Source organism: Hypanus sabinus, chromosome 14 (genome assembly GCF_030144855.1).
Source record: "Hypanus sabinus isolate sHypSab1 chromosome 14, sHypSab1.hap1, whole genome shotgun sequence".
In the NCBI taxonomy this organism is placed as follows: Eukaryota; Metazoa; Chordata; class Chondrichthyes; order Myliobatiformes; family Dasyatidae; genus Hypanus; species Hypanus sabinus.
The window spans coordinates 81,492,025-81,506,682 of record NC_082719.1 but is presented as its reverse complement, the minus strand read 5'-3'; the positions used below and the strand labels follow the sequence as shown (position 1 = coordinate 81,506,682).

At 37.4% G+C, this 14,658-nt stretch overlaps 1 protein-coding gene across 1 annotated transcript in view; it reads right to left on the bottom strand.

Annotated features, from left to right (window-relative positions):
* The window catches only part of LOC132404918 (probable E3 ubiquitin-protein ligase HERC1), a 279,423-nt gene that overhangs the window by 133,802 nt on the left and 130,963 nt on the right, over positions 1–14,658 (bottom strand). Inside the window, exons 33-38 of the mRNA XM_059989522.1 lie at positions 13,552–13,644; positions 11,494–11,655; positions 7,111–7,350; positions 6,205–6,288; positions 2,721–3,253; positions 626–1,386 (exon numbers count right to left, since the gene is read on the bottom strand). Of these exons, the coding sequence (XP_059845505.1) occupies positions 626–1,386; positions 2,721–3,253; positions 6,205–6,288; positions 7,111–7,350; positions 11,494–11,655; positions 13,552–13,644 (1,873 nt within the window). The remainder of the gene's footprint in view (positions 1–625; positions 1,387–2,720; positions 3,254–6,204; positions 6,289–7,110; positions 7,351–11,493; positions 11,656–13,551; positions 13,645–14,658) is intronic.

Below are 14,658 nucleotides of genomic sequence, written 5' to 3'. Positions count from 1 at the left end.
GTGACCAAACATGCATTATTATTATACAAAAGACTGAGCTTTGATAATATAAGGTCTACTGTAACTTTGGATGTTGTTAACCTAAATATTCTTTTTAGTGTACACATATTAAAAAAAAACACACTTAATGGTATAAAGCAGCATACACAAAATGCTGGAGGAACTCAGCAGGCCAGGCAGTATCTATGGAAATGAATAAACAGTCAACATTTCAGGCTGAGTCCCTTCGTCAGGACTGGAAAGGAAGGGGAAAGATGCCAGAATAAAAAAGCTGAGGAGGGGAGAGGACGGAGGATAGTTAGAAGGTGATAGATGAAGCCAAGTGGGCAGGAAAGCTAAAGGGCTGGAGAGGAAGGAATCTGATAGGAGAGGAGAGTGGACCATTGGAGGAAGGGAAGGAGGAGGTGATAAGCAGGTTCATGAGCTCCTGGAAGTCACAGACTACGTACTCCTTCTGCCCATTATGCAATGTAAAAAGCATGAATGCATTTAGGAAAGGCATTTGGAACTAAGTGAACAAGATGACCACAATAACAGTCTATTAGAAAATTAGAAAATCATAAAGGAAATGCCACATCAGGAACTGGGTACTGCATGGAGATAACTCTAGTTAAATCTTTCTTACCTTTATCCTCTTTGGTTCCATAATCTTCCACCAAAGAATCCAATGCAGATTTGAATACCATGATATGGGCACGCTCTAGATCAGCTAGTGAAACTACCCGCTTAATTGGACATGGCCGCACTGCCCACTTCACCATGCACCTCATTATATATTGGAGCACCATTCTAATTTCAGCATTCTCTGCAGAGCCAGCAGTGGCTTTAGCATTATCTGAAGTACATGAGCTGTTTGCAGTGATTTTGGGAATAAGAAGCAAGTCCGCATACTTGCTGTAACTCAGTATAACACTGAGTGTTTTCATGGCCCCAACAGACAAGTATGAAAGTTGCACAGCTCGCAGTTCAGTTAAGAATAATTCGTATTTTTGTACAGTTCTATCATATGACTTTGGGGAAGTTTCATTTAATTCAGTACTCCCTTTTGTAGTACAATCTTTTTGAGCCTCGTTTTCTTCATTATGATCCTGTAAATTTTTAGAAAGAACATTCAAAGATTCTTGATTTTGTATGCTAGAGGGATCTTTGTGGTCATCAGCAACCATAAATTTTGCAATTTCTTCATCCAGTGATGTTTCCAGTTCATTCTTGACAGTTTTCTCAGGTGGGTCTTTATTTTGTGTCATCTTATTGTACATTTCAGGCTCTTCACGTACTCCAGTCAAGTAGGTCAGGTCTAATAACATGGATGGCTTCAGACCATGGAATCTTGTCATGTCGAAGCAATATGACTTGCAGGGTTCCAGTGAGGAGAGCAATGCATCACTTGGAGAGCCAGAAATCAGAAAACTTTGTTAGCATAAATTACAGTACAATGAAGAAATGAGAATAAAAACTTGACCTCAAAATCTGCCTCGTTATGACATTTTGTCTGCTTGCACTGCACTTTTTCTGTAACTGCAACACTTTATTCTGCACTCTGCTTTACCTCAATACTCATTTGTAATTAATTGCTCTGTATGAACAGTAAGCAAGGCAAGTTTTTCACTGTACATTAATGCACGTGACAATAATAATTTTACCGATTTAAAAGCAAAAAGTTAAAATTAAGAAAAATGAAGAGGGAGGAAAATAGATAATCACCAGAGTGGAAAAAATGGATACAGATAGAACAGTTGAAAATTACATAGAAACAACATTCATAATGCTCATCAGTCTAACACTTTTCATCTTTTGCCTCATAATATTTAATGAAAAAAATCATGGTATCAAAGGCTCTGCTTACCACATCTTCTCTGGCTAAAAATCAATGGGCAAATTCCACCTCTTGTTCATTTACTGTTTAAATACAATAGCATGATAAAGGATGGAACTTTCAGGCTATGAGTTGTAGATACTACTTCATGCTCCAAAATTTTTTGAGAAAAACTTCTTTGCATCACAAACCCTTTAATCCTTTTACCAATGACTTTAGACGTGTCCCCACTAACCATTCTTCTGTTCACCATGTTAATTTTATAAGCTGCAATTAAATCTCCTCTCAAACTAAATTTTTCCTAAATCAAAAAGCAGTTTTTCAAACAATCTTGTAATTAACACTTCCAGCCCTGTGAGATGACCCTCATAAGATTACTGCTAAAAGCAAACACTTAAATATTGCATACAACTTCTCTTGTCCAAAAACTTTACACAATGTTATTTTTACTGAACTGGAAAGGAACATCAGATTATTTTCCTTTGAACTTTGAATATTTGATTATTTTCCTTCCTGAGATGATGACAATTCCTGTTTCTATGTGGGATCTAAAGAACAGTGAAGAATGAAAGCAATAAAAGCAGAACCTGCTGGCTAGCCACAAGTGATTCAGACTGATGATGACTGTTGGAACTAATTTATTCTGTTTCCCTCTTCACAGCATTTTCTGAATTTATTTCCAAACAAATGTGGAACAATGTGCATAAATATTTAAAGTTCCCTCCAGTTCCCTCATATACCACAATCTGACATCAATTAATCCATCCCTTCCACATCCCACTGAGGCTCTACCTTTTCAGGACAGACAGTGGAACTAAAAGGCCACCTCCTTGGTGTATCTTGGGTTATAGAATACATTCCAAATCCAGAAACATTCATTTTTAAATTGATATGACATTTATACCTGATGGTAATTTCCACATCTTCCCATTGTAGTCTTGCAAAGGTGCCTCCTGCTTTTGTAATTCCCAAAAGGGTTGCTTTGCGACCTGAAGGCCTGTGCAAGCATTGACCACCAACTCGAAGGCCACCATCTATTCCACCAACAACTGCCAGAACAGGCCAGACTTCTCGGCACAGCATTTGGAGTTGTAGTTCAGCTAAGTCTGTGATGCACTCGATCTTATCTTCATCCTTTAATAGGTTGTCCTCTTGCCCTTTCAACTTTTTTTCCTCAAGGGTGCTTTTCTTCATGGAATATTTACTCAGAACTTTATTCAGTTTCAATATTTTTGCTTCTTTCATAATGGAACCAATCAACTCTAGCCTACAAAGCATATAGTGGTTAACTGCAGGCATCCAATTGTCATTGCAATGGAGTTTTCGGATCAACTGTATAGTTGCCTCTGACAAGGCAGTCATAAGAGGACTGCAAAACGGTTCACCAGGTAGGAGGTCCTGAGGCATTCCACGCATTTGCATGTCACAAAGTGCTACCTGAAAGAAATGGAAAATATCAAGACTTCGTAAAAAAAAAAAATCCTTTAAAATTATTGCACTCATGACAGTGGGTAAATTTAAAAGCCTGTATACCTGGACTGTGAACTAAGTACAGGATGAAGATTATAATCCTAGAAATTCAACTGTGTTAAAGCTAATGATTTTTAAAGATCAGCGTGACTGAAAATTCACTTGGAGAAAAACATGATTACAATCTCTAGTTAAATTCACTTCTCTCTATCAACTTGATCAAGTACTTCCAGAAATTAAGTTGGGTAAATGGGGTTAGTGTAAATAAGGAAAAAAGATAGGCACTGACACAGTGAGCTGAAAAAACAGTTTCTGTGCTGTCCAACTCCATTACTCTTTTCACATACTTGCATGCCTGAATTAATTTCTGCAACAGTCACATACTAGATGACATTATTTCTCTTGTGGACTGTCATGGAGAACTTATCAAGTTGGTGAAGTGGCATTTCGTGGACAACTTCATGTTATTAACATAGCACTGAATTGGACTATAAGGCATATCTCAAATAATTTTAGATCCATCTTCACCCCAGAACAACTTATAACCAACCCACCCATTCAACCCACCATTCTCCCTCTTTAAGCTGATACTCTGCCCCCAAACCTTACAGGCCAAGATTCCTTTTCATCACTTGTTTTCCAACCAATGATGACCTCTCAGCAACCTGAACTACCCTCAATTACTTACCTAATATCTACTTGTCCTTCTACAGACCACAGATTTCCCCAATAAGCAGATCAGATGCATACCCAAATCTCCTTGGAAACCACCCTCCCTGACCCATCAGATTCCCTGGACATTTACTATGCTTGTCAACACAATCCAAGACAAAGATTGGACTGAAGTCTATAAATTCTCTTACTGTATTAACCCTTAGTCCTAGATGCCACTTCAATTATGAAAATGTACAACACTCTCTCATAAATACCTACTATCACCAATAATTCACTGAATTTCTAAGCCATCATCCTTAAAGCAAAATGTTGAAAATGCCACTAGATGTAAAGTGCAATTTAGCATGTTTATTATTTTGAATAATTAAGACTTAATCTTCAGAATTACATAACACACTGAAATATGCAAACACTATGTTAATACCTAAGCAAGGCCACAGAACTGTTTTAAGCTTCACAGATGCAACATTTATGGACCAGAGTATAAACAATGATAACTTGTCATGAATAGCTAAAAACATAGATTTATATAAGTTAAAATTTCCATTATGAAAATCTCTAGAATTTGTGCTGGACAACTAAATTACAAACAAATAATAAGAAAAAGCATTGTGAATGCTGGGAATTTGAAACAAAAAACATAGTGGAAATACATAGAAGGTCAGACTGTGTGGTACTAAACAAAACTAAGGTATCAAATTCATGGAAGATACAAGCTTGTGGCTTGATCTGGGAAGGAAAGGAGTTAATAAGGGGCAGAAGAGCAAGATGATCTCAAGTTTAATGACAAGAAATCAGTGATTCTTCCATATTATTGTTGGATGTGGCTGGGAGGGGGAATGAAAATGATAAGAGAAAGCTGTACAAAATAGCTTTCTGGAGCAGGGAAGTAGCAGCTGGGAATATTTATTAGGTTTGTTTGAGAAGAGCAAGGTCTAATAGAGCTTTATGGATTCCTGTCAGGGTAGCAGGGTATCCGTAACAATCAGTGGTCTGCATCTCTTATAACATTTGATTAGAGGTGAGCTATCAATTAATGTGAGTTACCAGACAGTGAGGGTAATGTTTTTAAATGGGACTGTGCATGAAAGATGAAGCCCATTTTCTGCAGACATGACAGAGCAGATGAAAATTCAAAGATTCACCAGCTTAAGTATTGAAATTGGAACTGGAAGTGAATTTTGGTAGAAAAAGGAAGTGAGACCGGAGAGGAATGAGGATCGAGAACATTTTAAGGTTTAAGTTGTTACATGGTGCAGTGGTTGAAAGAGGAAAACACTGCTGGCAGTTTGGAGGATATAATTTTCTCACTGTAATTGGCTGGGTAGTGGATATTAGTTTTATTTGTCAATCGAAACATACAATAAAATGTATCGTTTGTGTCAACGCCCAACAGACAGAATATGTGCGGGGGGGGGGGGGGGACTGCTTGTAAGTGTCATCATGCTTTCGGTGCCGATATAGCATGCCCACAACTCACGAACCCTAACCCATATGTTGTTGGGAGTATGGGAAGAAACTGGAGGACCACAGCAAATCCATATGGTTAAGGGGGGGGGGGGGAACATACAAACTCCTTACAATAATGATTTTGACTTTAAAAGAATAGGTTGAAACCAGGTAAGGTGCTTGGAAAAGGGTAAAGTGTCAGAGCAGCAGGAAAGCAATGCTAGTGATGACAAATGGTACTGCAATCTCAAAAGGCAATCCAAAAGTTCCAGCAACACTAGCACAGTCTATGTGGAATTTTAATGTTTTTTTTCCCATATGCATGGTTTCTTTGGTTTTCTCCCACATCCCAGGGACATGTTGGTGGCAGGTTAATTTGACTTTTGTAAATAAAGCCTAGCTTTGTTAGCATTATTATTATTTGCACAGTGAGAGAACAGGTTGTGAAGGAATAAGATTGCTCTGAGCTGCAATAAACTCAATACACCTGATGGCTTCTTCTATGTCATAAGCAAAATGAAATGATAACCAGATTTGCAGGTATGTACCACACTATTGCTGCAAAGGCTTGAGCAGGGCAAGTTTGGAATGCATAGCCTTTTGTGAAGCCTACAGTTTTGGGGAAAATGTCATCACCCACCATTAATGTTTCTGTTAAGGCCACAATATGTGCACACTCATCCACAATAACATTATGGATTTGGACCTTTGGAATACCTCAAGTCTGTTAAGCTATTGCTTAAGGCATTGTTTATATTTCTGAAATTACTTGAATATATGAAATAGATAATTACCTTTTCTCCAGGATTACTGCTATAAAACATCACACAAGGATACAGCTCAGTTGCATCAACATCTTCAAAAGCTAATTTTGGTTCCTTAGATAAATAAGAAAACAATCACCTTTACTAACAATAGCAGGCATACCTCAAAAATCAACAAGGGCACAACATACAACTGTTTCCCCATCCGTTTTCAATGCAATAAATCCAAATTAAAGCCATATTTGCATTTTTGCTAATAAAAGTAATAAAAATTTCAGGTTAATTCATCTCCGAGCTGTGGGAAAGGTGAGGAGAGACAGACATGAACTGCATCAAAAACGCTGGAAAAATGCATGAAGTTTGTGGTGAACTCATGATTGTACCTTCCTCAGACCAGGTAATTGGATTGGCATTCCCATCATCAAGAGAAGGTGTTTCAGGCATTGTTCATGAAGAGAGAGCATTTAGAATTGTGAAGTCTAAACAACCATTAAACGCATAGTGTGCAGAAACAGATTGCTTGATTGCATACAGAATCAACAAATATTGATTACAAATTACAAATCTAGTAATAGTAATGTTATCATTTGGCCCAATAATGTGATAATGAATCAAACATTATTGTGTCAATCACTTACATCTAATGAAATTAGCATGTGAAGCTTCAATTATAATATATATCATACCATTTTTATGGACTAAAAATTCTGTAACATGAAATCACAAAACATATATTGTATTTGAACCTAAAAATACATTATTTCAATGATTAGTTACATGAGGAGCATTTTAAACAAAACTTTGTTCTCGTGCTCAGATTTTGCAATATACTGTCATCACATTTATGCATCAGTAGAAAAATGCTACATGAAGAAACATATATAATAGCAGTTTCATTGTTAGACATATTAAGCAATCTCTCAACGTATACCTTACCTCATCATTCTTTCCAAATGAAATTGTTCTTGCTTCCACATCCAGGACACAAGTTATACAATCTCCTTGTGTGTAGCTAGGTAGAGTGCAGCCTTGCTCCCCGTTGTGGTAGAGATTCCCACTATAAGCTCTGTAGAGCCACATATCTGATGTTGTACGATGATTGAAATCTCTGACCGGCCACTGTGAGACTCCAACGCATGTACCTTCATTACCTTTATTTTCCCTGGTTATGTAAAACTGCACACAAATTAATGAAAACAGAATGTAGACTTCTATGGGAGTGGTTTACTGACATCTCAACAATTCTACTATTAAACAGTATTAATCAAGAACATCCATCTTATAATAGTAATTGAGGGGCTATAAAAAGTATTCAACCCCGCTATGGAGGTTTCATGTTTTATTGTTTTGCAGCATTAAATCACAGTGGATTTAATTTGCTTTTTTTGACACAGATCAACAAAAGAAAACAACTCTTTCATGTCAAAGTGAAAACAGATCTCTACAAAGTGATCTTAAATTAATTACAAGTATAAAACACAAAATAATTGATTGCAGAAGTATTCACCTTCTTCAAGACAAGATTTAGTTGATGCACTTTTGGTAGCAAACACACGCCATGAGTCTGTGTGGTTAGGTCTCTATCAGCTCTGCACATCTGGACACTGCAATTTTTTCCCGTTCTTCTTTTCAAAACAGCTCAAGCTCTGTCATATTGCTTGGGGATTGTGAGTGAACAGCCCTTTTCAATTCCAGCCACAAATTCCCAATTGGATTGAGTTCTGGACTTTGACTTGGCCACTGCAGATCATTAACTTTGTTGGTTTTAAACCATTCCTGTGTAGCTTTGGCTTTATGCTTGAGATCATTGTCTTGCTGGAAAACAAATCCTCTCCAAGTCACAGTTCTCTTGCAGACTACATCAGGTTTTCCTCCACATTTCCCTGTATTTTGCTGTATTCATTTTACCCTCTACATTCACAAGCTTTCCAGGGCCTGCTGTAGTGAAGCATCCCTGCAGCATGATGCAACTACCACCATGCTTCACAGTAGGGATGGTGTGTTTTTGATGATGTACGATCTTTGGCTTATGCCAAACATTGCACTTTGTCTGATGGCCAAAAAGCTCAATTTTGGTTTCATCAGACCATAGAACCTTCTCCCAGCTGACTTCAGAGTCTCCCACAAACTCTACCCTAGACTTCATGTGAGTTTTTTTTTTCCAACAGTGGCTTTCTCTTTGCCACTCTCCCATAAAGCTGTGACTGAAGCACCAGGGCAGCAGTTATTGTATGTGCAGTCTCTCCCATCTCAGCCACTGAAGCTTGTAACTCCTCCAGAGTTGTCGTAGGTCTCTTGGTGGCCTCCCTCACTAGTCACCTTCTTGCACAGTCACTCAGTTTTTGAGGATGGCCTGCTCTCGGCAGATTTACAGCTGTGCCATATTCTTTCCATTTCTTGATAATTGCCTTAATTGCAATCCAAGGGATATCCAGTGTCTTGGACATTTTCTTGTATCCTTCTCCTGACTTGTGCTTTTCAATAACCTTTTTGCGGAGTTGCTTGGAGTGTTCTTTTGTCTTCATGGTGTAGTTTTTACCAGGATACTGACTCACCAGCAGTTGGATCTTCCAGATACAGGTGTATTTTTACTACAATCAATTGAAAACCCTCGACTACACACAGTGATCTCCATTTAACTAATTATGTACTTCTAAATTGATGTGTCATATTAAAAACTGTGAATACTTATGGAATTAATTAATTTGTGTTTTATATTTGTAACTAATTTAGATCACTTTGTAGAGATCCTTTTTCACTTTGACATGAATGAGCCTTTTCCAATTGATCAACGTCAAAAAAGCCAAAATAAATCCACTCTGATTCAATGTTGTAAAACAATAAAACATGAAAACTTCAGGGGTGGTGGTGGTAAATAACTTTTATAGTTACAGTAGCTTGGACAAATCATATTGGCTATTGAATTATGGCTGTGATAACATAACAACCTTTAATATCTATCCTTAAACACTTGAGAAGCATTCAGAAACATTCCTAAAACATAGGTGGCTTTTATTCCTTGTTTATAAGGCTTTAGAACAGACCTTGTCTATGATAAGATGAAACCTTGGTCTCACTATCAACCTCATTATGGCCCTTGTACCTTATTCTCCACCCGTACTGCACTCTCTCTGTAACAGCAACTTTAACACTATATTCTACAATTTACCACCTCACTGTACTTATGATTTGGAGAGAACTGCATGATTAGCATGCAAATCAAAATTCTTCCCTGCATCTTGATACATGTGACAAAAATAAACCAGTTACCAATTAGCAATATGGCAGCAACATGTTAGGAAAGGAACTCAAAAATCTTGACTGCTGTTATAGGTGGGCAAACTGAGGGCTGTCATAAGGTTTTCAGCTGCTTTATTTGTGGAGTTTGTTTTGGACTGGCCAAGTTACTCTATTACATTATGTGAGGTAGAAGCTCACTATTTCAAATCCTGACCTCATTTTTTCACGTTTTTAAATCAGGAAAGTGCTTAATACAAATTCAGAATTTTTTCATATGACCATAGACCATAAAATATGAGCAGAATGAAGCCACTTGGCCCATTGAGTCTGTGCCACAAATCCTTCATGGTTGATTTATTATCCCCCTCAACCCCATTCTCCTGCAACTTTGATGCCATGTCCAACCAAGAAACTATCAACTTCCACTTTAATGACTTGGCCTCCAGTTGTCTGTGGCAATAATTCCCATAGATTCAACACCCTCTGGCTAAACCATCACACCTCTGTTCTAAATGGGCACCCTTCTATTCTGAGGCCATCCCTTCTGGTCTTAGATTCACCTACTGTAAGAAACATCCTCTCCATATCTACTCTATCTAGGCCTTCCAATATTCGATAGGTTTTAATGAGACTCCCCCCTTCATTCCTCTGAATTTCAACATATACAGGCCCAGAGCCATCAAATATTCCTCATACATTAACCATTTTATTCCCAGAATCATTCTTGTGAACCTCTTCCGGACTCTCTCCAATGCCAGCACATCTTTTCTTAGATAAACAGCCCAAATCTGCTCCACAATATTCCAAGTGCAGTCTGACTAATGCCTGGATCAGGGCAAGAACATATGGATCACATATGTGTCTGAATTCTGGTCCAGAAAATTTGAATTCTCAAAAGGTAGTCATAAAGGTGCTACAAAAAAGGGCCATTATATGAAATAGCTCATGATTTCTGAGCATTATATCAGCACTAGTAAATGATTATCTATAGGATATAAACAATTTGGCATGTTATCACTTGTATGGCGCCACAAAGATCAGTACATCTTCCACTTATGAAGGCTAATAAGGCAAAAAGTTTCATGAAATAAAGAATAAGAGAAGCTGGGATCCAGTATCAGCCACAATATTGAACTATAGATCTGGCTCAAGTGGCAAATTAGCATTCTATTTAAGATTGTTTAATGTCATTTCCAGTACTTAAGTGTAAAGGAGAACAAAATAATTGTTACTCTGGATCCAATGTGGAACAAAAAGAAACATAAGATAGGTTATATACAGTACAATGGATTGATTATATGTCCATAAAGTGACACTAGGCATAGGCGTGTCTATACATAAACTGACTCTGATGGTGGGATGTACGGACGGGTGTGTTAGTAGGTGGAGGTGTTGAGAAACCCTATTGCTTGGGGAAAGTAACTGTATTTAAGTCTGGTGGTCCTGGTGTGGATGCTATGCAGCCTTCTCCCTGACGGGATTGGGTCAAACAGTCCATGAACAGGATAGGTGGGATCCTTCACGATGTTACTGGGCTTTTTATGGCACCTTTCTGTATACATGTGCTTGATGGTAGGTAGGCTGGTGCCAGTGATTCACTGGGTAGTTTTGACTACCCACTGTAGAGACTTCCTGTCTGCCACAGTGCTGTTTATGTACCATACAGTGGTGCAGCATGTTAGGATGTGCATTTGTGGAAGGACGTGAATATAGATCTGCAATGCCCAACTGTCTTGTCTTGTCAGACTGCAATGTCAGAAAATAGAGGCATTGGTTAACTTCCCTGATACACAGTATTTCACCTTATTTATGGCAAATACAAATTGAAGATCGAGCAGCAGGTTAAATAACTAAGTCAAGTAGTTTTAATTGATGTAATTTATAAATGTACCATTTCATAAGATCACATCCTCAACCCATTCATGAAAAAGAAACTAACAGAAAGTTGGTGGCATACATTTTAAAAGTATTTGAATACTAGCAAAGATGAGACCAAGTGCAAGTAAAACTGATAATCTAGAATATATAGTCAGTCATTTTATTTAAATTTGTTATTTAATTACTTTGTTACACACTTGCCTTCCATTGAAAGCATCCCGATGTTATGGCTGTAGATGCTAAGCCATATCCTTTACCCCCTGCACCATGAGATAATACATTTCCTGCTTCCATTACACAGCAAACCATTTTTTCTGGATCAAAGGAAAATTCTTTAATCGGTATGTTGTCACTTTCTTTATCCTGTGTTTGAAACAAAGAAAAACAGAAATACACCAAAGGGAAATCATGTTCTGGTACTAAAATTTATTTTTTCCTTTTGTGGTCAGTATTTTCTAATATATTGGAAAGTAATTTCTTGAAACTGTTTTAAATACATTGTCTTAATGAACTACTTCAACCTTTATCAGATATAAAAGGTAATTGCACAGAATGAAACAAATTCAAAAGGAAGTCAAATTTCAAATCAAGTTCTGTTGAAAGAGACAACATGGAACATTTGGAAAGTCCAATCTAAAACACTAAATGTACAGGTGCAGGCTTATAAGCTCCATATTCACTGTTCAATAAGCCTTTGTTATGTAAATTTTGAAGTACAGGTTGAGTATCCTTCATCTGAAATTCCAAAATCTGAAAACCCTGAAATCTGAAATTTTTTTGAGCGCTGTCATGACATCACAAATGGAAAATTACGAAAGGTTCTGGGAAGTGCGATGTGCAGGTCTCGGTGCATCACAGAGATTTCTGAGAATGACCTCACATATTTAATGAACAGAAGTTAATGAAAAATAGAAAAACACTGCATAAGTGAAAAATGAAGATCTCGATTGTGTATTGAAAGAAGGAATTAGTCAGTGTCTGAGTGAACATATGCCACTTAACAGTATGCTGATCATGAAACAAGCAACATGACAAACTGAAAATTGAAGGTAAATGTGAATATTTAGCAGTCTAGTTGCAGAAATTTAAGAAAAGGCATGGCATTAAATTTTAAAGATTTTTTAAAAATTAAAGCTAATATCTGCTAATCATGAAGATAGTCATTGATGAAAATCTAACACCACAACAAGTTGACAATGCTGATTGCTTTTATATCTCACATAAAACCTTAAGTAAAATACAAATACACTGTACTGTAACCTTTTGATGAAAACATGGCATTGTAGCTGGAGACTGAAGCCTGTTTGCTGTTGTTCAACAGCTGATTCAGGAATTCTCCTGGTGCTGCTTTTGTTACCCTGTATACATTATATTTTCGATATATTAATAATATGCAATAATTTTGTATATGTGTGATGAACAAGTGTTGGACAAAGACTGGTAGCACATACAGTAATTCAGAGTTGGAATATTTTTTAATTTTAGCAATACAGCACAGATTAGGCCCTTCCAGCATCACCCAAGGAATCCATTTAACCCCATCTCCTTATATATTCCAAAACCCAAAAAAAATCCGAAGTCTGAAAATCAGTTCCGGCTCCAAGCATTTTGCACAAGGGGTATTCAACCCGTACTTCATGATCTTATTTCCAGGAAGCCAGCTCAGAAAATGATTTCACTGACATAATTTATTGTCTAAATTTATTGTAAAATTAACACAAGATGTATGGTCAATCGTCACAGCATACATAGAACTTTAATCATATCTCTGTAAGAGCACTGTGGGCTACTGGACTCCATGCTATAGAAATCTTTAGAGAGGGCATAAAGAAAGTTTATTAGCATGCTGCTTAATAAGAAAAGTATTAATATACAAAGGTTGAAAAATGCAGTCCCTTAGGAAGAGGCAATTCCAAATGATATAATTTTTGCCGCTAAGGATGGATGAGATAGACTAGATGTGAGTCTAGAATAATGCTTATAAATTCCAATTAAATTCACAGATTTGAAACAAACATCTATATGAGTTGAGACAGTAAATTCATTTCTAGAGTGAGATGGAAATTACATCAGTTTTTAAAGGTGAAAAAAACCATCCAAGGGACACAGGAACAAGTGTTTTATCAATTTAAATAATTTGATTGCCTAGTACATTAATATCTACATTGATTGATTACAACTTCCTTCCATTCCATTTAATATTTAATTAAATTGCATTCTATAAAATTCAGATACCTTTGGAAAACAGTTCTGCCATACCTCAGTTGATTTCTCTACTTTTTCCAGTTTGCTTAAAGCAAATGGCATGTCCCACATATAGGCAGAAAGTGAACTGAAGAGTCTCTCCAAAGTCTGAAATAAGAGACTTGATTAGTATCATAATTTTAGACCATTAAGACATAGGAGCAGAATTACAACATTCTGCCCATTGAATCTGCTCCTTCATTCCATCATGGGTGATTTATTATGCTTTTCAACCCTATTCTTCTTGTAATCTTTGATACTCTAAGTAACCAAGAACCCATAAACCTCTGCTTAAAATACACCCAGTAACTTGGCCTCCACAGCCTTCTGCGGCTATGAAATCCATAGATTCACTACTCTCTGGCTAAGGAAATTCCTCATCTCTGTTCTAAATGGATGTCTCTCTCTTCTGAGGTTCTGCCTTCTGGTCCTAGACTCATGCACTAGGAATAGAGGGCACATCCTCTCCATTCCAATCTAGCCTGGCCTTTCGATTTTCAATAGGTTTCGATGAGATCCCCTCATTCTTATAAACTTCAGCCAGTACTAGCCTAAATGCTCCTCGTACATTAACCCTTTTATTACACAAATCATTCTCATGAACCTCCTCTGGACCCTCTCCAATGCCAGCACATCATTTCTCAGATAAGGGGCCCAAAACTGCTCACAATACTCCAAGTGCAGTCTGACCAAAGCCTTATAAAGCCTCAGCATTACATCCTTGTTTTTATATTCTAGGCCTCTTGAAATGAATCCCAACATTGCACTCAATAGATACACGTGGAGGAAATCTATTCAAGAGGAAGCTGTGCTACATGAGAACAACATCCATTGTGCTGCAGAGAACAAGTAATAGCTACAAAAGGACAGTCTGAACAACCAAAAGACTCCACTATCAGCCACAGCCGCCATCTGCTCTTGCCTGCACTACACCAGAATATGTGGATCCTACATCCCACCTGAGGACCCACCAATAGACAACTCCTTAGGAGAACATCATACTTGACTCAAGTAACTGGATTAACCTAATGAATTTCATCCAATGTTGCCAATGCACATGATAGGAGTGGGAAAGAGAAAAAGACTAAGGAGAAATAAAGAGTGGTGCTTTGGCAACGTGGG